At 40.1% G+C, this 24879-nt stretch overlaps 1 protein-coding gene across 5 annotated transcripts in view; it reads left to right on the forward strand.

Annotated features, from left to right (window-relative positions):
* The window catches only part of LOC140715402 (serine/threonine-protein kinase 32C), a 269903-nt gene that overhangs the window by 101636 nt on the left and 143388 nt on the right, over positions 1–24879 (forward strand). For 4 of the 5 annotated variants that reach the window (XM_073027533.1, XM_073027536.1, XM_073027537.1 and 1 more), the window contains exon 2: positions 13287–13342. The exons of the other annotated variant lie outside the window; for it this stretch is intronic. In XM_073027533.1, coding sequence (XP_072883634.1) covers positions 13287–13342 — 56 coding nt within the window. The remainder of the gene's footprint in view (positions 1–13286; positions 13343–24879) is intronic. 5 annotated transcript variants of the gene reach the window in all.

Below are 24879 nucleotides of genomic sequence, written 5' to 3' on the forward strand. Positions count from 1 at the left end.
TTGTGTCCTGTCAATTTCCCCTTCCTAAAGTCCATAATTCCTTCCTTGATATTACTGACATTTAGTGCAAGGCTGTTGTTGCCACACTCAACCAGCTGATCTAGCGCTCTGTTGTAAGCTTCCTCAACACTATCTGAGACTGTGCAGTTGAGTCATCAGCAGATTTATAGATGGCATTGTGCTGGGCCTAGCCACGCAGTTATGGGTGTACAGAGAACAGAGTGGGAGGTGCGGCTGTGTTGATCGTCAGTGAGGAAGAAATGTCAGTTCCATTCCGCACTGACTGTGGTACCCTGATGAGAAATTTAAGGATCCAGTTGCAGAGAGAGATACAGAAGTCCAGGTTTTGAAACTGGTTGATTAGTACTGAGGGGACAATAGTGTTGAACCATGAGGTGTAATCAATAAAAAGCAGGATGTTCTGATGTCAGCCTCAGAGATGGATATCACCGCGTCACCGGATGCTGCAGGGATTCACACAGGTGTAGTTTTATTTTCTCTTTCAAAATGTGCATGAAGAGCATTGAACACGTCGGGGAGTGAAGCATCACAACCACTTATGATGTTAGAACCATAGAACATTACAGCACAGTACAGGCCCTTCAGCCCTCCATGTTGTGCTGACCCATATAATCCTTAAAAAATTACTAAACCCACACTACCCCATAACCCTCGATTTTTCTTTCATCCATGTGCCTGTCCAAGAGGCTCTTAAATACCCCTAATGTTTTAGCCTCTACCACCATCCCTGGCAAGTCATTCCAGGCACTCACAACCCTCTGTGTAAAAAAACTTACCCCTGATGTCTCCCCTAAACTTCCCTCCCTTAATTTTGTACATATGCCCTCTGGTGTTTGCTATTGATGTCCTGGGAAACAGGTACTGACTATCTACCCTTTCTATGCCTCTCATAATCTTGTAGACCTCTATCAAGTCCCCTCTCATTCTCCTACGCTCCAAAGGGAAAAGTCCCAGCTCTGCTAACCTTGCTTCATATGACTTGTTCTCCAATCCAGGCAACATCCTGGAAAATCTCCTCTGCACCCTCTCCATAGCATAATGAGGTGACCAGAACTGAACACAATACTCTAAGTGCAGTCTCACCAGAGATTTGTAGAGTTGCAACATGACCTCTCTACTCTTGAACTCAATCCCCCTGTTAATGAAGCCTAGCATCCCATAGGCCTTCTTAACTACCCTATCAACCTGTGCAGTGACCTTGAGGGATGTATGGATTTGAACCCCAAGGTCCCTTTGTTCATCCACACTCTTAAGTAACTGACCATTAATCCTGTACTCAGTCTTCTGGTTTGTCCTTCCAAAATGCATCATCTCACACTTGTCCGGATTGAACTCCATCTGCCATTTTTCTGCCCAACTCTGCAGCCTGTCTATATCCTCTTGTAACCTTCAACCACCTATAGCTCCATCCACAACTCGTCATCTGCAAACTTACTCACCCATCCTTCCACCTCTACATCCAGGTCATTTATAAAAATCACAAATAGCTGGGGTCCCAGGACAGATCCCTATGGCACTCCACTAGCTACCGACCTCCAGGCAGAATACTTTCCTTCCACAACTCCCCTCTGCTTTCTTCCTTTAAGCCAATTTTTTATCCAAACACTTATCCCATGCCTCATGACTTTCTGGATGAGTCTCTCATGAGGGAACTTGTCAAATGCTTTGCTAAAGTCCACGTAGACCACATCCACTGCCCTACCCTCATCAATTTCTTTTGTTACCTCTTCAAAAAACTCAATCAGGCTCGTGAGGCATGATCTTCCCTTCACAAAGCCATGTTGTCTATCCATGAGTAGACTGTACTTCTCCAAATGCTCATAGATCCTATCCTTTAGAATCCTTTCCAGTAGCTTGCATACCACTGACCTGAGAGGTTCACTAAACTGAAAGGTTTCATCTTTCAGGAAGTAATGGCCTGTAAACCCTGCCAAAGCTGATGCCCTTTCAATTCTGTCTCTAATTTCAGTCAGAATTATTTTTTCACTCTTAAAATAGCCTTATGTACATTATACCTGGATCTCTTGTAGAGTTCTGGATCATTGGTCTGAACACCTCAAATCTAGTCCTCAGCATACTGCGTATCTTCTGATTCATCCACAGCTCCTTGTCTGGTACGTTCTCAAAGGCACACACTCATTCACACAGTTCGTGATGAAATCAGTGACAACTGTAGCATATTCATCCCTGGAGTTAGTTTGGTTAACTGATTCAAAGCAGTCTGGAAACAATTTGTATATGTGCTTTCTGCCTTCCAATCTTCAAAGTTGTTAGCCTCTAAGGTATGGTGTTGCAGATGGTAGAGGACGTTGATCTAACTGCAAGTCAGTAACTTTGCTTCTAGAAATGGGCACATCAGTCAGCATTGACATGGAATGTTCATTTGTGGGAAAAATGAGCTGGGTCACACAGTCGGGCATCAAAAAGACTTCTCAGCAGGAAGTCCATCCTGTCTGTCGTGTTCCAGGAGTAGTTACTGTACCAGAGGATCTAAAAAGAACAACGTGTGAGGTGTGTGCAAGCATTTATGGAAATAATTTCAAGATGGAAATTGGAGAAGTTAACAACCCTGTTTTTTTTTAAAAAGTGTTATTGTAAGTGCAGCATGTTGTGTAAGGTTAACACAGAATGTTGGCATGAGGGATGATCAGTAAAGTGACAGTGCTGTCCTTGATCAACTGTGCCGTAACTATAGTATCAGAGCTAGGAGAAGGTTCTTTTACCAGAAATTTTCCAGGGAAAGATTTTAGCAGCTTATTTGCAGTTGTTGCAAAAAGGGGGATGTTTGAGTCTCCCAATAAAGAGACCCGATACATCTCAGTTATTCTTGCCAGAGAGCAGCAGAGGTAACAGATGGTTTTGTTGTGAGAATTGTGAACTTTTCAATAATGCAGGATGTGATTGCATGTTGCCTGTTACATTATGGAAGGCTGTATTCTCAACTGTGAGATGTGTTGAAACCAAAAGGATTTTTTTCCTTCCTTAGTGTCCAGCGGGTGTCAACAAATCTTGCCAATCATTATTCCAGAGATTGGCTGGGGCTGGGATGCCTTCATCATGTAGTAACCCCTCTCTAACTTCAGCATTTGAGCCACCATAATATTATTTTGTAGCAGCCATTGTTAAGTACTGACAAAAATGTGGCTCACAATTATAAGCACACATTGGCAGCATGCAAAGAATAGAAAAATTGTAATAGGGCATTGGCTGCTGAAATAATCCTTTTGCTATCTGGATCTCTCTAGAAAAGACATGCTGCATTTGGAATAGTTTGCTTTGTCCTATACACCCATCTGCAGTAATGAGAGTGGCACTTAGGGTAGCAGCTAGTGTAACACTTCACAGCCCCAGTGACCAGTTCACTGAAAATGTAACCCAAGCTTCTTTCCTCCTTTGTTCATCGCAGACCCTGTTTGACTGTAATGTAAAAGTAAAATTTGCATAAAATATTCTAATGAAAATTCTGTCTTGTAGAAGAGATATGTTAATAAATAATCCTTGAACCATCTACTGTATGTGCCAGACACTGCTTCAGTGAAGCTCAATAGAAACTTAACAGTATGGGACCTCATCTTCCAGTTTCAATGTTCAGGATTCTACATTGAACTCAGAAGTTTCACATAATTGCTTGTTTCTGTCGAGTGACTGCAATGTGGTTGGAGGAAGAAGCATGGAGGGTGAAATCAAACAGCTTTGAACGCAGAAAGCAACCTTTCTCGGCCTGAAACGTCGACAGTGCTTCTCCCTATAGACGCTGCCTGGCCTGTTGCGTTCCACCAGCATTTTGTGTGTGTTGCTTGGATTTCCAGCATTTGCAGATTTCCTCGTGTTGGTTAATTATTTTGGCATCAGTGGCCATGGTCTGGACTTCTGGTTACCAGGCAAAACAAGGGCACTGGTGGATGAAGCTATCAGCCTAAGAGGGAACAAAGGATTTATTTTACTTCACAGAGCTACTGCCATTCTTTCTCGGCATCACCTCGTCAATTCTAGTCTTCTGTTGGAGGAGAGCTGAAACGCCTTTTTACTGGGCATCTCCAGAAACTGCTCATTAGCCCCTCATTATTGGATTGTTCTAATACCTAACAACACTTCTTTCCTCGACTGCCAGTGAAGTATTATAGCTGTTTTGATACAATAGCTGTATCTTTGACACCAATGCATCCCTTGTAGCATTCTGAGGGCAGCCTTTCCTTTCTTGGTTCTCTTTCAACTGCACCAATATCTCTCCCTGGAACACTTTCCCATATACAACTTCAGGAGCTGCCACACCTGTCCTTTTAGCTTCACCCTGCCTTCATCCAAAAATCAAAGCTCACCAGGGAAGCAACGATTCACTGTGGATTCCTTACCTCATGGCACAAAATGCAGATTGAATATCTACACTGCAGAATTTCTAAGTTCAGTCTGGAACGGTGATTGTTAGCTACTGGTCTCCTGAAATTTAAATCTCTGTCCTTGCTTTTAGATTCCCACGCTACTTCATTAAAGCTTGGAATAAACCTGGGGAATGGGACCTCATCTTCTAGTTACAGCATACAGGATTTAACACTGAACTCAGAAGTTACACATAATTGCCTGTTTCTGCCTTGTGCTGTTCAATTTCAGCATTCAATTCTCTTTCCTCTCCTTTGGCATTTCAGCTTTCTTTTACCTCTTCCTGACAGTTTTGAGATGCACGCTCAACGTCTTCAGAAGCACACTCAATGTTTTCAGAACGGTTTCTTCCCCACTGCCATCACATTTCTGAATGGATGTTGAACCATATGCATGACCTCAGTATTCTTTTTCTTTTTTTCTCTACTTAATTAATTTTGTATATTTGTTGCAAGGCAACGTGTTTCTTAACAATTGCCAGTGATATTAAACCTGATTCTGCCTCTTCCACTGGTACTGTACCTTTTGTCATACTCTTTCAAATGACACTGCCGCCACCTGTATACCTTGGTCTCTCTGGTCCGTGCCCCATCGCTGACCTCCTTTTTGTTCCGCTTCAGCACCCAAGTCCACCCCCCACCCACTTCCACCCCTCCATACACTTACACCATTTCTAACCCCTGCTCTGTAACTTCAATCTTTTTCTCAATTTTCCCTGTATTGTATCACTGATTTGCTCTCTAAGTCCTATTGCCTGAATATCTTCAAAAAGATCGATACCAATACCCTTTAAGCTATCAGGTGCAGTATCTGTAATCTGTATAGCTGCACACATGCAATAGCGATTATGGTTTCTTTATTGTCTATCATTTCTTTCAGCAAGGCTCAAGCATAGTGAGGAGATGGGGGAGAGAGAATTGAATATGGCTACACCATTCGCACTTCAAAATCAGAAACAATTTTTGGAGAGTGTGAGTAGTGGAATGTGAAAAGCCGGCTCACTTTTGAAGATAGCATCTTCCCTTTCCCCAGGAGCAGAACAGGAAACCAAATTTACCGGGTTTTGCAGGCATGTAAACTGCAAACTTATTTTTAATCATTTTAAAGTTCATTTTCAGCATTCCGGTTTTGCAAACAAGGCTTGCATTTATTACCCATTACTGATTGCCTTTTGGGAATCTTCTTGGACTGCTGATGTCCTTCTGGTGAAGGCACTTCACAGTGTTGTTGCATAGGGAGCTCCAATATTGAAATGCAGTGACGGGGAAAGAGAAGCAAGATACAGTACTCTGCAGAAGTTCTAGACGCATATACATAGCTAGGTGTCGAAGACTTTTGTGTATAGTCCTGTATTTGTCAATGTGGAGAGGAGAACAAGTTTGTACATCTGGCAGGATCAGAGGATCTTGGGCATGGTAAGACAGGAGTGTCATGGGAGAGTTGTGGGACTGGTGTCAGAGAAGGTGTGCCAAAGGCAGGGGGTTGGGGCGGGTGCAGACACACCCAGCCCTGAGACACCAAGCAAGGTAATTTGATTCCAAACAACTGGTTTATTGATCATTACAGAATGTCCCTCTGGTGCTTTCTGCTCCCTCCCTTCTCCCTTCTCCTTTTCCCAACTGTAATTTCCCTCTCCCTTCTCCCTTCCTTCCTCTCAGGCTACAATAGAGACCCTTATAAGAGTCAGGCTTATCATCACACACATGTATCATGAAATTTGTTTTACTTTGTGGCAGCAATAGCGGAATACATAAAATAACTACAGCACTGTGCAAAAATCTTAGGCACCCTAGCTATATGTGTGTGCCTAGGACTTTTGCACAGTAGAGTATTTCTAAGTCTGAATGATGTGTGATTTGGAAGGGATCTTGCAAGTAGTTCTGAATCTGTTGCTTTTGTTCTCCTTGGCTTTAAACATCATGGATTTTGGAGCTGCTATGACATACATGCTTACTTGGGCCCTTAGCTCCTAAGTGGAGCTTAGGCTGTCAATGAACTGCTGTCTCCATCGTCCTCTGAAGACGAAGGTATGGTTGGAGTTCATCAATGCTTCTGCAATCCATTGCATCCACTGTATGGGGGACTGGCCTGTACAGTTTCACCAGAGCCCTGTTGGCCGGCCTTGCCCATTTCCACCTCTCAAGATGGGGATGTAAGGTTGAATTTTGGAGTTGCTATGACAGTAACCTGGGCAAATAACTGCTGCACATTTGGCTGGTGACACACACTAAAAACTGTGCATCATCGCTGGGGTTAATAAATGTTTTGGATAGTGATAGGGTCACATTGTCTTGGATGGATAGCATTGAACTTTTTGCATGTTGCATCTGAGAATGTCACCTGAAGCCAAGAAGAATGAGAGATTTGATAGGGGTATACAAAACTGAGCAATATAGATAGGGTACATGCAAGCAGGCTTTTTCCACTGAGATTGTGTGAGACTCGAACTAAAGGCCATGGTTAAAGTTGAAAGGTGAAATATTTAAGAGGAACAAAGAATTCTTTCATTTTGCTGATGTTTCATAGTTTGGACAGTGATTAGCCAGATTGGATTTGTCCTGTGTTTTGTGAACGGGTAAGACCTAGGCAGTTTTCCACAATCATTGATAGATAGGTAACTGTACAGAGCGGCTATGTTCCCCAGATAGCCTCTTTCCTGTTCACAACCTTGGTTATTAAAATTCTTTCTGCTGGCCACAATTTCTGCAACTGCAATGTTGACAGCTACCACTTGATCCACATCGCTAAGGATGCGAATCAGGAGTTGTTTGGGATATCAAGAGTATAAAGTCTGTCGTGGTGAGGGTGAAATTAACCTATTAAAATAGTCAGGTTTTGTTCTGTTACAGCATCTATTTGGTTAATGTGGTGCTCCACTGAATGATCTGGCTGTTTGTACCTATGAATGCACACGTTCTCAAAGTTGAGGGTAAATTTTATTATCTCAGTGTGCATATGTTACTGTATGCTCCCTTGAGATTCATTTCCTTGCGGGCAACAGAATTTTCAGGCACCCACAATTAGTATTGTGAAGGCTGACGCTTAGAGTACACATATAATCTAACTATTGAGAGATCATCTATTTGATGTGCTAAGTGATATTATCAATCTGGTCTGCAAACTTCCTGGAATTAAATAACTTTAAGTGTTGCCTGGTTTGATATAGGCCAGTTAACATAAACCTGTTGTTTTGGACTGCACCTCTTGAGCAGTCAGTCCTGTGCTGTGGATAAGCTGTCTGTGCTCCATAGACAGTGCTGTTTGTTTGCAAAGTTGCATTTTTATCTTGAGACTGTGTTTATTACTTCCGATTTATGTTAAGAACTGAAGACTAGTTTCCATCTACCAGAAGAAGCTGAACAAAGAATATTGGTTCGAAGTTTAACTTGCTCAGGAACAATTCTTTGATCTCTAGAAGTGTCAACTGAACTGCTGTCTTAAAAAGCTGAGCTTGGTCAAAGATATAAAAAGGCCCTCCCAGCCCTGGACAGTGAATATTGACTGAATAAGGAACCCAATAGGAGAGCTTTGGGGACATCTTCCTTGTTCTATTAGAATAACAATTGGAGGAATGAGGAGATTTGCTTTAAGAGTTTTTTTTTGGCAATGTATGTGGTTTTGGAATTACTGGTAGTTTACTCACTCTGTCTACAGCAGGGGGTTCTGTGCTATCCTGATAATAGATGATAATGTCTTCAAGGCAACGTAAGGAAGACGTCTGAATTACCTACAGGGGTTTAACACCCATCAGTGGTGGCCATTTATGGTACCTTAAGTAGCCTAAATTAATTTTTTTTTCCTGTAGATAATCAGTTTAATCGATTGCTAGTTTCAAATATTTGTGGCACAGCCCTGGGGAGAAAAGATGTGGTGGAAAAAGGACAAACGACAGCAGATGAGTTGACAGCAGGTCAGTTAGGATGTGAGCCAGGTGTCAATGAAGGGATGTAGCAGGTATTATAGCTTGGTCCACTAGATATGCTACATCAAGCTTTTCAAAAGGACAGTTGTCTGTTGCATATTGTAGTATTACAATTTGGAAAATTTTGATAAAATTGCTATTCCAAGTATGTCCTTTGATAGACTAAAAGGGCGTATTGGCAAAGGTGCATATTTAATCTATAATTATTTATCTTTCTAGCTTATATTGTACAGCCAAGTGTCAAAGTGAATCATGTATTTTATGCTTAACAAGTGCTCGCAGGAACTGGAGCTATCAGTGTAAGAAAATGTGAGAAACTGATAAGCTCGTTGCCACATAATATCTCCCCAGTGCAGACTTACAAAGTAATAAGTTGTATTGCTTTTTTATGAGTTTCGATAATGTTTTTTTTTGCTTGTGATGGAGAATGAAGCTACAGTATTAGTTCTTGCTGTCCACAGCTTTACCAGGCATTTGGAGTGGTTTGTTCATTTGGTGCTGGGGGGGGCAGTTGTAAGAGGCGGTGGGCAGTTGTAAGAGGCGGTGGGCAGTTGTAAGAGGCGGTGGGCATTGGCTCTCAGTCAAGCTCACTGCCTCTGCTGCCAGTTTTATTTGTAGCACTGAATATTCCCTCTGAGATGCACACGATCTTCTGACTTGGAAATGCTTCACCAACTCTTCATCTCTATGTTGAAATCGTGGCCAGCAGTGCTGTGGGAAACAGCTGGGCTGCAGCGATTCAAGGTGGTTACCCTCAAGGTGATCGTTGTTGTTGTTCCTATCCATGCCTTGTGGTGCACTGGGCTGCTGTATCTTGAGTATTTGGTTTTTTTTTTAAATGAGACCGAGTTTCAAGCTCAACACTCAGCTCAGCACGGATGGAAAGTGTGCAAGGTGCTGGCCAGATTCGAACCCAGGACCCAGGACCACTTGTCTCAAAGCCTGGTGCAGATGCCATTACACCACCAGCCAGTTTACTGAACGTGATGAGGAATGGCCAATAAGTGCTGTCTAGATCTTGAAAATAAATTGGGGAAGAAAGTTGGAGAGAAGGAAACGTGTATCAAATGTCAAAAATTCCATTAATTACAGGGAGAAGGCTGGGGAATGGGTTGGAAAGGGAAAATAAAACGGCCATGATCAAATGGCAGAGCAGATGCGATGGGCTGAATGGCCTACTTTTGCTCTTATGGTCTTAAAATTTAAAGATATAATTTTATTATTTTACATTATATTTTATATTAAGCAGCATGCTATACTGTGCCGTACAATGAATATATCAGTTCACATTGTGACTACGGAGCTAGAAACAAACCCAGCAATTAAAATAAGACAGAAAATGCTCTGCACCTGTGGTTACTGTTTATTTTCTGGCCATTAGGATGAAATGTCGAAAGTTCATTCTGAGAAGGAAGTAAGCATGCCAACCAACTTCACCCACAGAGGAATGGGTTCCGTCATCTGGCAGATCAACTAGATTCTAAACATTACAGATTATATGCTGCTGGACACAAGCCAGGGCCAGGTCAACCCTGGCATTCAGGCTGGGCAATGGCACCTGATGCTGAAAGACCTAAAACTCAAGTGACCCTGGAATTAATCACCGATGATGTGTCCCAGCGCATCCCAGGATGTATCAGAGTCAAGAACTTGTTTGAACAGTAATCTTGTGGCGAGATTATTTTTTCAAAATTGGAATACTTTAGATGATGAGAATTTGAAACAAAAAGAAACTGCTGGAAGTACTCAGCAGGCCAGATATGGAGATAACTGAGAAATTAACTTCTTTATCACCAAAGCCAGTAAATGTTGGAAACAACCAACTTTGAGATACTGAGAAAGAATGAGGGTCAGAGAGAAGAAAAAAGTCAGAGGCAGGATGATGATTAGGAGAGATTAAAAAACAAAAACAGTGCCTGAGTTGTAATTGTAAAGTGATTAAAACATTGCTGAATCATAAAAAAGCAGAAATTGTAGAAGCACTTAGTGAGTCTGGCAGAGTCGGTGAGAGAGCAACAGCCAAAGCTTTGAACTGATGAACAGAGCTGGAAAAAAATGAAAACGAGTTGCCGAGAATCAGAAGCAGAATCAGGTTTAACATCACTGGCATATATTGTGAAATTTAATTTATGCCAGCAGTACAATGAAATACACAATAGAGAAATATAGAGAAAAAACTGAGTTACATTAAGTATTAAGAGGGGACTGGGTGCAGCGGAAATGCATCAATTGGGGGCGGTGTGGTTGGAGACAGTTTTCAGGATTGGAAGAGGGAAATGAAACCAAAGAATATCTTGGTGGAACGCAGCAGGCCGGGCAGCATCTATAGGAAGAAGCACAGTCGATGTCTTGGCCCAAAACGTCGACTGTGAGTCCTGACAAAGGGTCTCGGCCTGAAACGTCGACTGTGAGTCCTGACAAAGGGTCTCGGCCCGAAACGTCGACTGTGAGTCCTGACAAAGGGTCTCGGCCCAAAACGTCGACTGTGAGTCCTGACGAAGGGTCTCGGCCCAAAACGTCGACTGTGAGTCCTGACGAAGGGTCTCGGCCTGAAACGTCGACTGTGCTTCTTCCTGGCCTGCTACGTTCCACCAGCATCTTGTGTGTTGCTTGAATTTCCAGCATCTGCAGATTTCCTTGTGTTTGCAAAGAATATCTTGGAACAGTGTGACACCGGACATGGCAGTTGCTGGAAATCTCAAGCTAAGGGTAGGCCTAGAGGTGATACAACTTGGAGAAAAGAAATAAAATCTGAAATTACTAGGACATTGAGAAAGCTGGAAAAGTAATAGCTATGAAATAAAAAAAGCTGTATTTATTCATCAGTGAAAGCCTGCGACATACCTGACTGGCAGATGAGGTTTTGGTTTGTCCCGACGTTGTTCACTGGGGGAATGGTTGTATTAAATATCAAATATTTAATCTTGTCATCAAGTAGTTGGGAATTCCCTGTTTCGCTGTCCTCAACTCCCAGTGCACTGGGATGTAATTTGTTGTCCAGCACTGCTGATTCACTCTCCTCTACAAAGAGAATAAAATGTAAAAGTGAGCAGATTGCACATGGTGAATAGTTGGATGAAGCAGTCTGGTTGAGAGTGTCTGTGATGGAGTGCAGTGGTCGATGGAGAGATGGGGATATGAGAAAGTTAGCAAAGGGAACACAGGGAACAGATGTAGGCTAACATGATGTAAAGAATGATGCACTTGGTGTACATCAAGGATGAGGTCGGTGGTGTGATGTGCATAATAGGATGTAACCAAATGTGTCAATGCTCGCACATTTGCTTCTTTCAGCCAGCTCAGCTTCCCTGCTTTCAGCTTTGTATGAGGCGTATGGTGCAATCGACTCCCATTATTGTCCTCAGCATTCCTGCTATGAGGTTTTCTGGAGTTTTCTTCGACTGCTCATTGACCCTAGCTGCAGAGTCAGTGAAAATTAAAGAGCTGCAACAAAACCTTTGTCCTGCTTGACTCCATTTTCCCTCTTATTTCCCTTGATTGCCAGCTCCACAACACTTTCAAATTGCATTTGTGCATCATTAAATAGCAGTGCCAGAATTTCATCTCTTGGAATGTCATTGTGCTGACGGTGCAGGTTGCTTGCGAGATCAGGAAATAAAACATCTTTCCCAAAATTGAAGTCTTTATCACTTTTGATCCTATATCTTTAAAATCTGACACAAAATTTAGAAACTTAATTGTTCTTACATATATTAACGTTTTAATCATTCATGTAGACATACAGGCGCAGAATAGTAATTCTGAGAGCAAGTTGTATGTTGACCTTAATGCTGGAGGATTTGAGTACAGAAGTAGAACTGTGTTGGAAAGAGAATTGATTATAATGGTGCTTAGACAATTCCATGTTTTTGTATCTCCACTGTTTGCTGTTTCCAGATGCATTGATTCACTTTTCATAAGCTGGAAGGTAGGAATGTGAATTTACCAAAGTAATATCTGACTGCCTCACCCATTATGAATCAATATCCTTGCCAAAGAAGTAGATGTTTCCATTTAAACTATACAATGCTTTAAAAACAAATTGTGTAATTTAAAATAGGTTTTACAAATATGTATAGATATTTGCATTTTCAAAACGCATTGTGTGATACTACAGGTAGGCTATTACACTGTATATTATGTCAAAATTACTTTGTCCATTTATCAGTCTCATTCTCAGAGAAAATCTTTATACTCTTCAAAGAGCATCTTACCAATCCCATTTTGCACTGATTCTTGCCCATTGGATTGCTAGAATAATTCTATATTAATTCATTTGTCAAACTTGAACAAGTGTGACTTTTAATCAGTTTGTGAAATAGGGGAAGTATTTCAAATATAATGCAACTTGTTGGAAAGGCTAGAACTATTCCTCCTTATTTTAAAGATTTTGCATAAATTTAATCAATGTTATATTACAATGTTTTATGTCTCTGTTAAATTTACAAATCTTCTCTATTGTAATGTAGCAGTGTTATTGAATTACTAATATCCCTAGAATTGCTTCACCTGATATAAGCATCCTCTTTGTCTTTTATTTCCTGTGGTTAATGACTAATTATTTTATTTAATACATGATGCCAGAAAACGCAGTGCACATGTTCAGGAAATGTGAAAGGAGGTGGTTAAAGAAACTAATACCTTCAATCTATCTGTTACAGTAAAGAGTAATTCTGCTGGAAACTGAGTGCCTTACTGGCACACGCTCAACTTGAATATATAAAGGTCTTGGAATATTCATACTACAGTTGAAAAGTGGGTAGAGTTAATGTGACTGCAATTATATACATAAGAGTTATTAACTCTTCCAGTACCATTGACCAATTTAACTAGTGATGTAATTTCTCCAGTGCTGCAAGAGAGAGAGTTCTGGATTACAGAAATGTGGAATTGATATTTTGGCATGAGAATAGTGCTACAACTGTGATTATAATGCTATTCAAATAATTTATTTCTTCTTTTGCAGTGAATTTTGACCACTTTCAAATACTGCGTGCAATTGGGAAAGGGAGCTTTGGAAAGGTATTTATAAAAGCTATCTGTTTGTTAATTATACACAAGTTATGATTTTGAACAACAATTTCTGCTTGTAAAATTGCTTGTATTGATGGTGATAATTCTTTAGATTTCAATGGGCTGGATATGATGCAGCAGGCACCCATGGTAGAGAAAGCAGCATTAAGATTGCACTGGTTATTTGGCCATGGGTAAATGCTAGATAATGTTTCAAATGTGGAATTATTAACTTGCATCTAAGATCTAAGAAGGCAAATCCATATTCATAATTGTTAAAGCATTTAATGAACTATGTAGAGATCAAGAAGTTTTAAAATGGATATATTGCTTTTGATAGGAAGTTTCCATTTAATTTACTTATTGTTGTATGAAAATATGATGTAATTCCAATCTCTTTGACCCCCTACCATCAGGCAGGATGTACATGATAGGATGTACATCAGACTATAAGACTACTGAACTCTCTGCCGCCACATATGAATCTCATCATGTATAAAATGCCAGTGGTGTTATACTTTTTAATTTGTATTGTTTATTTGTATTTGTATTTTTATTTGTATTATTTGTTAATTTATTTATAGTAATATTATTATGTGTTGTGTGTGAGTTATATGTATTGTGTTGTGCACCTTTGTCCAGAGGAATGTTGTTTCATTTGATGGTGTACATGTTTACAGTTGAATGACAATAAAGAGAAATTGAACTTGACATAGAATGGTACTGCCGCATTTTCTTTGTCAGGTTGGAAAATGTAAAGATTCTTGATTGGTCCATTAGTTAATTACATTTAAGAAGGTGATGAATCCTCATCCAGGATAGATAGGGGAATGTAGTTACCACTAAGGCCCTCTAAATTTTATTCAATACTCCTTTCCTCCCAAGTAAATGTAAACTTACACTATATTTTCCTTAAAAAAAATTGCATAAGTAGACATAGTAAAGTGTGAAGTATTCAAATGTGTTTAAATACCTTAAAGAAAATAATACTAGCTAATAATATGCTTCCATGGAAATTTAAAAGGAGTGATACTTTTTGAAATCATAAGATAGCTGTATAGATGAAAGCTGCTGTCTGTTAGAACAGCACACAGCAGGAAGCCACTTGACACAAGTGGTCTGAAATCCGATCACCATACTTATTCTGACAATGACTGATTCCTCCACGTGTACGTGTTTATAACGATACTTATTAGAAAGAATTCGAGATGCGATCTGGGGCTGACCTTGCAAGTATGCAGGTCCATGGATAATAAATCAGCAGATATCAAAGAATAAGTGCAATTAAATTTGTCTAATTGCCTTTTCTGTTGGATAATTCTGTTTTTTGAGAAAATCTAATTCTTAGAAAGTTCAAGGATTTACAGATTTTTTTCTCTGTTGAGGATAGGTTATAACTTTAATTGAAATGCACTATGAAAGGCAATCTTTTGATAAGATGCATTGCATCCATGGCAAATGGAAGATGTGAGCAAAAAAAGCCTTTTTGCTGATAGCATCCTTTGCAATGTCAAGATTAATCAAGGCACTTTCAAGCCAGTGATATCATCTTGAAACGTAATCACTTTTACAACGAAGTACAGTAACTTTAGCCGCAGAAAAGAGATGAGCTCCGACACTTGAATAAATATTCCTGCTAAATTTCATGCAAGCTCAGACACCGGATTTGGATAGTAGGGTCTTATTTCACATATGTAAATTATTTAAAATTGTATGAATATTGTGCATATTCTGTCTGCCACTTTAACTCTTACTAAGGCTTGCTGTTGTATTTGCATAGCGTTAGATACCAACGTATAGTTGGGTCTTGATTTCTCTGAATACTTGGTCACCTGTAACAAAATGATGCGTGCCATACATTAGATGCATTACGAGTTTTTTCAGTGTGCCTTCTATTTGGTAATGTGTAATTTTTACCTTCATCTATTAAAAATATATTGTAGCCTAGAAATTCAGTTGTGAATATTTAATGTGCTATGATTTAAATTGAGGTGTAAAATCAGTTCATAGAATGATCATGCAAATATGACTTTGTGGTTACAGAATCCCTGTACATGAAGAATGCAGGGCCCAAAGCAATTACATTAGTTGTAATGCAAACCGTATTTGCCATTGCTGCAGCTGCTGCATTGGTTGAAGAAGCAACTTGGGCTGTGAATTAGGAAGCAGGAAATGGCCGATCCCTCAGTGTCCATGCAGTGGTAGTCCAGGTACCTGAGCAGAATTCAGGTGAGAGTTAGGGTTGGTCGCAGTGAGTTGCACTCTGATCTCCCTGGGCTGAACTTCAGAGGATCACTTCAGAGGACCTGTCCTGGGCTTAGCACGCAAGTGTCTTTATGGAGAAAGCAAGCGGTGACTACATCCTTAGACACTCACGAAGATTCAGCATGACATCTAAAACTTTGACAGACTTCTATAGATGTTTGGTAGAGGGTATATTGACTGGCTGCATCACGGTCTGGTATGGAAACACGAAAAATGATGGACGCCACCCAGTCTATCGTGGGTAAAGCCCTCCCCACCCTTGAGCACATCTACATGAGCTTGCATGAAATTTAGCAGGAATACTTATTCAAGCGTCAGAGCTCATCTCTCTTCAGTGACGGAAGTTAATGTACTGTACTTCATTGTAAAAGTGATTACATTTCAAGATATCACCGGCTGTTGTTGGAAGGCAGCATCTGTCACCAATGACCCCCACAATCCAGGCCATACTTTCTTCTCACTGCTGCTATCAGGAAGAAGGTACAGGAGTCTCAGGACTGACACCACCAAGTCCTGGAACAGTTATTACCTCTCAATCATCAGGCTCTTGACCAGTGGGGATAACTTCCCTCTACTTCGTTCGCCCCACCATTGATCTGTATCTCCAACCTACGGACTTATTTTCATGGACTCTTCATCTCATGTTCTTGATATTTATTGCTTTATTATTGTTGTTATTATTATTCTTAGTCCTATGAAATTTGCACAGTTTGTTATCTTTTGCACATTGGTTGTTTGTTCATACTGCTAGGTTCGGTTTTTCATTGATTCTAGGATTTACTGTAAATGCCTGCAAGAAATTGAATCTCAGGGTTGCAAATGGTGACATATGTGCTTCAGTAATAAATTTACTTTGAAATTTTGAACTTTGAACTGTTCTCAAAATTAGCATCATTTTCTTATATTCGTTCCCACATCTTTGGCAAGGATTAGACTGGTTTGCACATGGAACTTCCAATGCAAAACCATTTCTGCAGGTGTTCTTCACTGAGGTTGAAATGTTATGCCCTGTGCTGCTTGTAGATGTGACAATATATGATGCTGCATTAGATTTCTGAAAGTGATTATGCCAAAATGCAGAAAATAGAAGATTTGGTGGCCTGATGAATGAAAATTTGGCTTGCTTTTGTATAATTGGATAGTATCTCTGCCTTGGGCTCTTTTGTTAGTTGCTGGTATTTCAGTTCTCTTGAGAGGCAACTTGAGGCTGTTATTGGATGATAGCATGGTAAAGCTAATATGCCATTTGACTCGAGTTTCATTGTGAGTGGCAGTCTTATTTGAAAATCTCTCAAAGTTGAATTAATAAGAACATTAAAAATAAGAGGCAGAGTCTGTCATACAGCCCCTTGAGCCTGCTCCACCATTTAGTAAGATCAAAGCTGATTTGATTTTGGCAACTTTTGAGTATAACTTGGCTCAAATATTGTGTTTTGCTTATCTCTACAGCGTGGTCAATAACTGGCCCGTATGACTGCTTAATAGTTCACCACAAAACACAAAATATTTGTGTCAGAGCCTTGACTGAAGACAGCCACAAAGGAACAGGCAAAAACCTGATGTTTACCTTGTCCATTCTGAGATGCTTTTTCCTGAATCCCTCATAGTTGATGGTGTGAATAAATCCTTCGTGCAATGCCTTCTGAAAACTTGCAGAGCTCTGGAATATTCTGAGGGAGATTATATTACGATTTGTTTACTTTTGGAGACGGGCACTTTGTAGCATATAAGAGCACTGCGGCCATGCTTAAAACATTACAGGTGGAAGTGATTTGTTTTTTCTTTTTTTTTTGCTTAAAATTGTTGCCAGTTCCGTCATGGTCAAGACCTTCCCAACTTGAAGATGTTCTTGATAATGGGGAGGGTTGTGCCTGTGGTAGAACTGGCTGATTCTCAACCCTCTGAAGCCTCTTGCAGTGGAGCCTCCACTTCAGCCTATGATGCAGCCAGTTAGAATGCTGTCCACTGTACATTTGTAGACATTTGCAGGTCTTTGTTGACGTACCAAATCACCTTAAACTCCTAACAAAGTAGAGCCGCTGGTGCGTCTTCTTCATTAGTCCATCAATGTGCTGGGGCCCAGGATGGATCCTTATATTAACACCCAGGAGCTTGAAGCTGCTCATCCTTTCCGCTGCTGACTCCTCAAGGAGGACTGGTGTGTGTTCTCCTGACTTGCTCTTGTTGAAGCCCAGACACGGTTCCTTTGTCTTGCTGACACTGAGTACGAGGTTGCTGTGAAGTCACTCAAATAATAATCAACCTGTCTCTCTCCTGGATGCTTCTTCATTGTCATCTGAGATTCTACAGTGGTGCCATCAGCAAATTACAGATGCCATTTTAGCTATTCCTAGCCTCAGTCACAAGGGTAGACAGAGTGAAGCTGTCATCTAAGCATGCATCCTTGAGGTGCGTGTGTGCTGATCGTCAGCGAGGGGGATATATTACTGATCTGCACTGACTGTGATCTGTCATAAGGAAGTTAAGGACCCAGTTGCAGAGGGAGGTACAGAGGACCAGCTTTAAAAAGTTGATTAGAGAGAGGAAGGTGTTCAAAGGGCAAGCTGTAAACTACAACCAGCAGCCTAATGTAGGTTTTACAGATATCAAGCTTCTCCAAAGCTGAGTGGAGAGCCTATGAGATCTTGTGTGCTGTAGACCTGTTGCGTCAGTAAGCAAATTGCAGCAGATCTATGTCCTTGCTCAGGCAGGAGTTATCTCTAGCCACCACCAAAACACTTCATCACAGTAGAGGTGAATGTTACTGGGCGGTAATTGTTGAGGTCGTTCACCCTGCTCCTGGGTATCAATATGATTAAAGCAGGTTTTAATCCTGCTTCACCTTTTGAAGCAGGTGAGAATGTTCATTCTCTGGTCTTCAAAAATACTGCAGACCATGATTGTGTCCAGGATCTGGATGATGTCAGAGATTAGCTGAACGAATGGCAGGTAAACACTGCCTTAATTAAGGCTACATCCACACTAGACCGGATAGTTTTGAAAACGTCGGTTTCGAGTAAAAATGATAGGTGTCCACACTATGCGTTTTTGAAAATATCTCTATCCACACTGAAACGGAGATTTCAGTGAATCTCCTCCTCCTGCGCATGTGCAGGACACATCTACCGAAAACAAGCGACGTGTTTGGTGTCGAATCTCACTGTAAAAGTGCGCGTTTGCATAGTTACAAACTAGAAAAACTTAAAACGACGGACAGCTGTTGGCTCCTGTGCAGGAGAACGTAAAGCTAAAAAAAGCAAATACTGGAGCGTATGGCGGCAACCGACGAAGTTCACAGACAGATTGACCCGGCTGTCGACGAACATTGAAAAACATTTCAATCAGCATCAACCACACTGAATTCCTGCTATTATAGCATATTAGCATGTTATCTTTGAGGTCAGTACAGGTGCAGATTGATCACTACAGGATTCACATTGGTGTGTTGGAATAATCTTATCTACCTGCATAATTAAATCTCAACATCACTGGAAACCTGTCATTGAATTTGATGGAAGTTACTGCATTCTGCTGATGGTTCTAATTTCATTTAACTCCCCAAGGCCACTCATTATCTCTTGCTCCCATGATTTTTGTCATGCAGTTGAAGTGGAAGAATTGCATGAGAATTCCATTACTATCATGGCCTTCCTGTCTTGAATGTATATTTCATTCTTTTCTTGGCACTGGGCCAGTATCCCTCAATACCCTCTTGGCACTATAGTAGGAACAATGAAAGCAAAAAAAAACTTGCTTTTTTCCAAAGGATGTAGCAAATTCTTCCTAAGGTAAGCTCAGAATTAATTCTAAATGGATCTTTCCAGTGTTGCTATGATCCTGCATATAAAGAACTATAACACTCAAAATCTATTTACTTTGTATAGTAGATTAGTGAAGTGTACCAATATTATAGCCAAATTATTATCACATTCATGGAGAGATACAGCATGAAAATGGACCACAGTATCCACTACCCATTTACATTAGCCCTCCATTAATTCCAATTTTTTTCTTCCATATCCTTGTCAAGATCCTAGCACTTACATGCCAGTGATAGTGTACAATGGCCAATCAACCCATTAACCTATGCGTCTTTGTGACGTGATAGGAACCCAGAGCACCTGGAGGACTCCCATGCTGTCAAAGGAGAGCATGCATATATTATATAGGCGGCTGCCAAGGGCAGGGTTGATCTCAGGCCATGATTTTTAGAATGGAACACGAGACCACATTATGAGAAAAATCTGTCTTGTGCCTGAAGTTGTGATTTTTTTTAACTCCATCTTCAATACTTAAGACAGAATTAGCATTTTTAGATATACAAGATATACGGAGGAGTCATTTAAACAGCATTTCTGTTGTTTAAAAAACAAAATTTTCTGTTTTTCTTCCCCAATATGACTTGTTAAGTGATTTATGTAATACAGATTGAGTACCTCTTATCCCAAAATGCTTAGGGCTGGATGTAGTTCAGATTTTGGATTTTTGGAAGGTATAATGAGATAGCTTGGGATTACCATTACTTCCGCCTGAATTTATGTGCTACTGGTAAGCAGTCGTTGTTTTACACTTGTTCATCACACGTTGTCATGATGCAGCTGTTTAGGGTGTTAGATTTTCATCAGCCGTGATCTTGGCAAACTCATCAATGAATTTCTCTGCTGCTTTGTGATCAGCAGATGCTTTATCACCATAAATCTTTAAAAATGTATGCCACGCCTCTTCTTAAATTTCTGCAACCAATCTCCTGAATATTAACAATTACCTTCAATTTACAGTTCGCCGTGATAGATCTTTGCTTGTTTCGTGGCCAGCATACCGTTAAGCGACATAAGTTCACTCTGCTGACAAATCCACTCTTTCAATACGTGTTCGAGATCATTTTTTTTTTGCAATGTTTTTCTCTTTTTTTATTAACCTCTGTTTATCACGTATGTGAGGAGAGTTCTCAGAACTGTCTGTGGTGCACAGAGATCTGTGCAGGCCTGAGAACCTTCCCAGCGCCTTCTGGAATTTTCCATTTGTGACATCATGTCAGCACTCAAAAGCAATCTCAGATTTTGAAGGTTTTGCATTTTGGGATTTCAGGTAAGGGGTGCTCAACCTTTTTGTCCGTGTTATTTTTCATCTTACTGAAAGCATTGCATGTAGGCAGAAACCTGCACTGAATTTCATGCTACAATCTATGTTTGTCTTTAATTGTTCACCAAATATGTATATTGTTGTTCTAATTGAGACTGTGATGTATTTGTTTACTGCTATTTAACCTCAGGTGCTCAATACATTATTATTCATAACATAGTCAATTTAAATATTTTCTGCAAAAATGCATTTATAAACTGCTTCTGCTATCTCCGTTAAAGATGCAAAGAAAAATATCTATTTCATGCAGCTGGTGATATTGTGCTAAGTAAGTTATGCATCCACATTCACTCATCTTGTTGAAAGTGATGAGCTATGTTGATCTGTGGCGTAATTCTTCACTGATTTCAAAATGTGTATCTGCAATAGGTAATTAGCACAGTAATTGACAGTGATTTGTGGAAGTGTGACTATTATCCATTTAAAGGAACAAGTTTCTGCTTTGCTTTATAATTCAAAATAATCGAATTTCTACTTGACGAATGGGAAATGTATTGAGATGGATCCTGTTGGGCCCAGCCTGTACTTTGTGTTTGTCTCTCATGCAATGCCTACATTGCTTACCTTTAGTAGCTCTGCATCCTGCTGGAACATTCCCTGAAGAGCACATGTTGTCAGCAGGACTTTTCTATCATTTCCAAATGCTTCTGATGTTCAGAGACTATTGATCATTTCTGATGATCAAAGACACCTATTGAAATCATTTAAATTTAAAACAGAATTGAGAATAGTAAATTATTATTAAGCATGTTATATTATTTAAAGCAATAATAAATTAAGCAAAGTTTTAAAAACACTTAAGAATCAGGTTTAATTTCACTGGCATATGTTGTGAAATTTGTTAACTTAGTGGCAGCAGTACATTGCAATATATGATGTAGAGAGAAGAATAAGTAAATAAATCAATTGTGGTATGTTATATTAAATAGTTAAATTAAAAATTGTGTAAAATCAGAAATAATATAAAAACAAAAAAAAGTGAGGTAGAGTTCATAGGTTCAATGTCCATTTAGAAATCAGATGGCAGAGGGGAAGGTGCTGTATCTGAATTGCTGAGTGTGTGCCTTCAGGCTTCTATATCTCCTTCCTGATGGTAACAATAAGAAGAGGGCATTTATCCTTGTGCCTGCCAGTGACTTGTTGAGATGATTGCAATGACATTGCATGTGTGTATTGTTCAGTTGGCGCTAGACTTGGTGCCAAATCCAATGGCAGAGCGGGAGGTCAAACATGTGGCAATCTGACCTCAGCTTGTTCTGAACTTTGGTATTGCAGTTTGCAGGCTTAGAACATTGGAGAACTTTGCTAGGCATACTGCAGCTAGCCAGTGCTTTGCTGTGGGACTACTTGCTCACCATCAGCATGAACTGGTTCTTTACAAAAAAAACCTTAATAACAAAAGACGGCCTCTGGTGGACGTCAAAGGTTGCGAGGAGAAGGCATGAGAATGGGGTTGAGAGGGATAATAAATCAAAGTTCAGAGTAAATATATGTCACCATATACAACCCTGAGATTTATTTTTTTGTGAACAATCACAGTAAATACAAGAAACATAATAGAATTAATGAAAGACCTCACGCAACAGGATGGACAACAACCAACATGCAAAATAAACTGCAAATACAAAAAGAAAGGAGATAAAAAGAGAAATAATAATAATTAAGCAATATACATTGAGAACATGATGCAGAGTTGCTGAAAGTGAGTCCGTAGGTTGTGGGAACCATTCAGTGATGGGGGGGAGTCAAGTTGAGTAAGGTTATTCTCTGAGGTTCAAGAGCCTGAACCTGGTAGGGTACTGAGGCTTCTGTACCTTCCTGATGGCAGCAGCAAGAAATATGGGGGTATTTGACGATGGATGCTGCTTTTCTGAGACAGTGTTTCATGTAGATGTTCTCATCATGGGCTTAACCCATGATGGACTGGTCTATATCCACTTTTTTATATGATTCTCCTTACAATAGGATTGGTGTTTCCAAACCAGGACATGATGCAACCAATCAATATCCCCTCCACCACACATCTATAGAAGCTTATTAGTGTTAGATGACATGCCAAGCCTTCAGACACTACTGTGTTTTCTTCGTAATGGCACTTGCTTGCTGGACCCAGGACAGGTCCCCTGAAATGACAACACCAAAGGATTTAAAGTTGCTGACCCTTTCCACCTCTGATTCTCAGATGAAGATTGGCTCATGGACCTCCTTTTTCCTCCTCCTGAAGTCAATAATTATCTCCTTGGTCTTGCTTGCATCAAGTGAGAGGTTGTTGCTGTGGCACCATTCAGACAGATTTTTAACCTCTCTCCCATATTTTGTGACGATTTGTCACCACCTTTGATTCAGCCAACAGCAGTGGTGTCATCAGAAAGCATCAATATGGCACCAGAGCTGTGCTTAGCCTAACAGTCATAAGAATAAAGCGAGTAGAGGGGGCTAAACACACAGCTAACATCAGTCATGTTGGAAAGGTGGAGCAGTCTTAATGGGCCAGTCGCCTAATTCCTTCCAATGTCTTATGATTATTTAGAATAATTTCATGCGAAGGAAAACATGAAAGTTTCCATCAAAATGAATGATCAGCTGAAAATGATCCCAGTACTTTTTCCAATTATTAGTATGCATGTAATTTCCCTCCAATGTTGGTCTGAATGTAAATGCCTCAAAGTACTTTCTTTGGACTGATAATTCCAAGATAATTTTCCCAAAGGAACTTTAAAATATGAAGCAGTTCGTGGGCATTGTTAAAATGCATTGAGCAACAGATGGGTACAACATAGTGAATTTTTTGCTTTTTTGGTAGAGAGCTTCATTTCCGAAATCCCAAACTGATTCACATTTCCCATGCTTTAGAAAAGTAAGTAACATCCTTTGCCAATTGGAATATTGCCATGCACTTGGATAAAATTCTATAAAAAGGAAATTTCTGTAATAATGTTGGGACAATAATTCTTGGGTGAATCTTCAATTTTAGAGATGTAGAAGAAGAACATAAAGAGATCACTTTTTTTTTCAATCGACAGTAGGTTCAAAGATAGAATGTGCAAGCAGAAACTAGGAAATAGGTTGTATTTCTAAATTCTGGGTCTGTGCCTGATTTGCATTGTATTTTCTGGAAATTTATGTACATTCCATTATTGAAATGGAAAGCAACAGAACTGCAGTGAATACAAATGCAGTTCATGGTGTTTCTTGTTGTGCCCAAGTTCAACATTATAAAACCTGGAGTGATAGTTAAGATCAAAGACCTCCAGATGGACAGTATGTTGTGAGTTAAAGGAGATGAGCTCAATTTATCCCTTGACCACTTGCAAGAAATAAACATTCAATATTGGATTTCTGAGAACTAGGTTTTTGGCATCTTTTAACTTCAGTTCCTGGGAACAGGGTTTCTGCCAGCTCCCATTCAGAATTGGAATATGTGGATTTGCTTGGGCACAAAGATGGAGCAATTTGTTTGTTACTCAGCCAGAATATTGTTTCGGGAATGCTGGAGATAAAATGGTACTTGTAAGCTCCATTTAACTACACAGACAATGATTAAATATGCTGTTTACTGCAGTTTGACATTGAACATAGAACAGTACAGCACAGTAAAAGCCCTTTTGGTCCACAGTATTGAGCTGACTCCAAGATCAACCTAACCCTTTCACACCCCCCCCCCCCAAGCTCTCCATTTTTCTATCATCCAAGTGCCTATATAAGATTCTCTTAAATGGCCCAAAAGTATCTGCCTCTACTATTACCCTGACCTATAGATATTTTCAGTTACAGGGTCCATTTAGCTAGTGGTAGCCAAGATAAACATAAACTGTAATTACCATTGGCATCAGTAACAGCAGCAAAGCTGCACTGTGTTGGTGAATCAAACTCATCAGAGAACCATTGCACACTGGAGAATCTTGAATATTTATGGCCACTTGGCTCCTCTTTTCTATGCCAGTTAGAGGAAACAAAAACTACCTGGTTGATCCACATTTCAGATCTCAATCTATTTCCAAGTAGGTTAAAAATGCAATATAAAGTGAGTTCCAGGCTCTTACTAAACTCCAATGAAAAATCCTCACCCTCGATGCTCTCTACCTGGCCACAATAAGGAAATGCCAGCATAAGAGCTGTTAGTTTGGACAGCATTTGTG

Source organism: Hemitrygon akajei, chromosome 23, assembly GCF_048418815.1.
Source record: "Hemitrygon akajei chromosome 23, sHemAka1.3, whole genome shotgun sequence".
In the NCBI taxonomy this organism is placed as follows: domain Eukaryota; kingdom Metazoa; phylum Chordata; class Chondrichthyes; order Myliobatiformes; family Dasyatidae; genus Hemitrygon; species Hemitrygon akajei.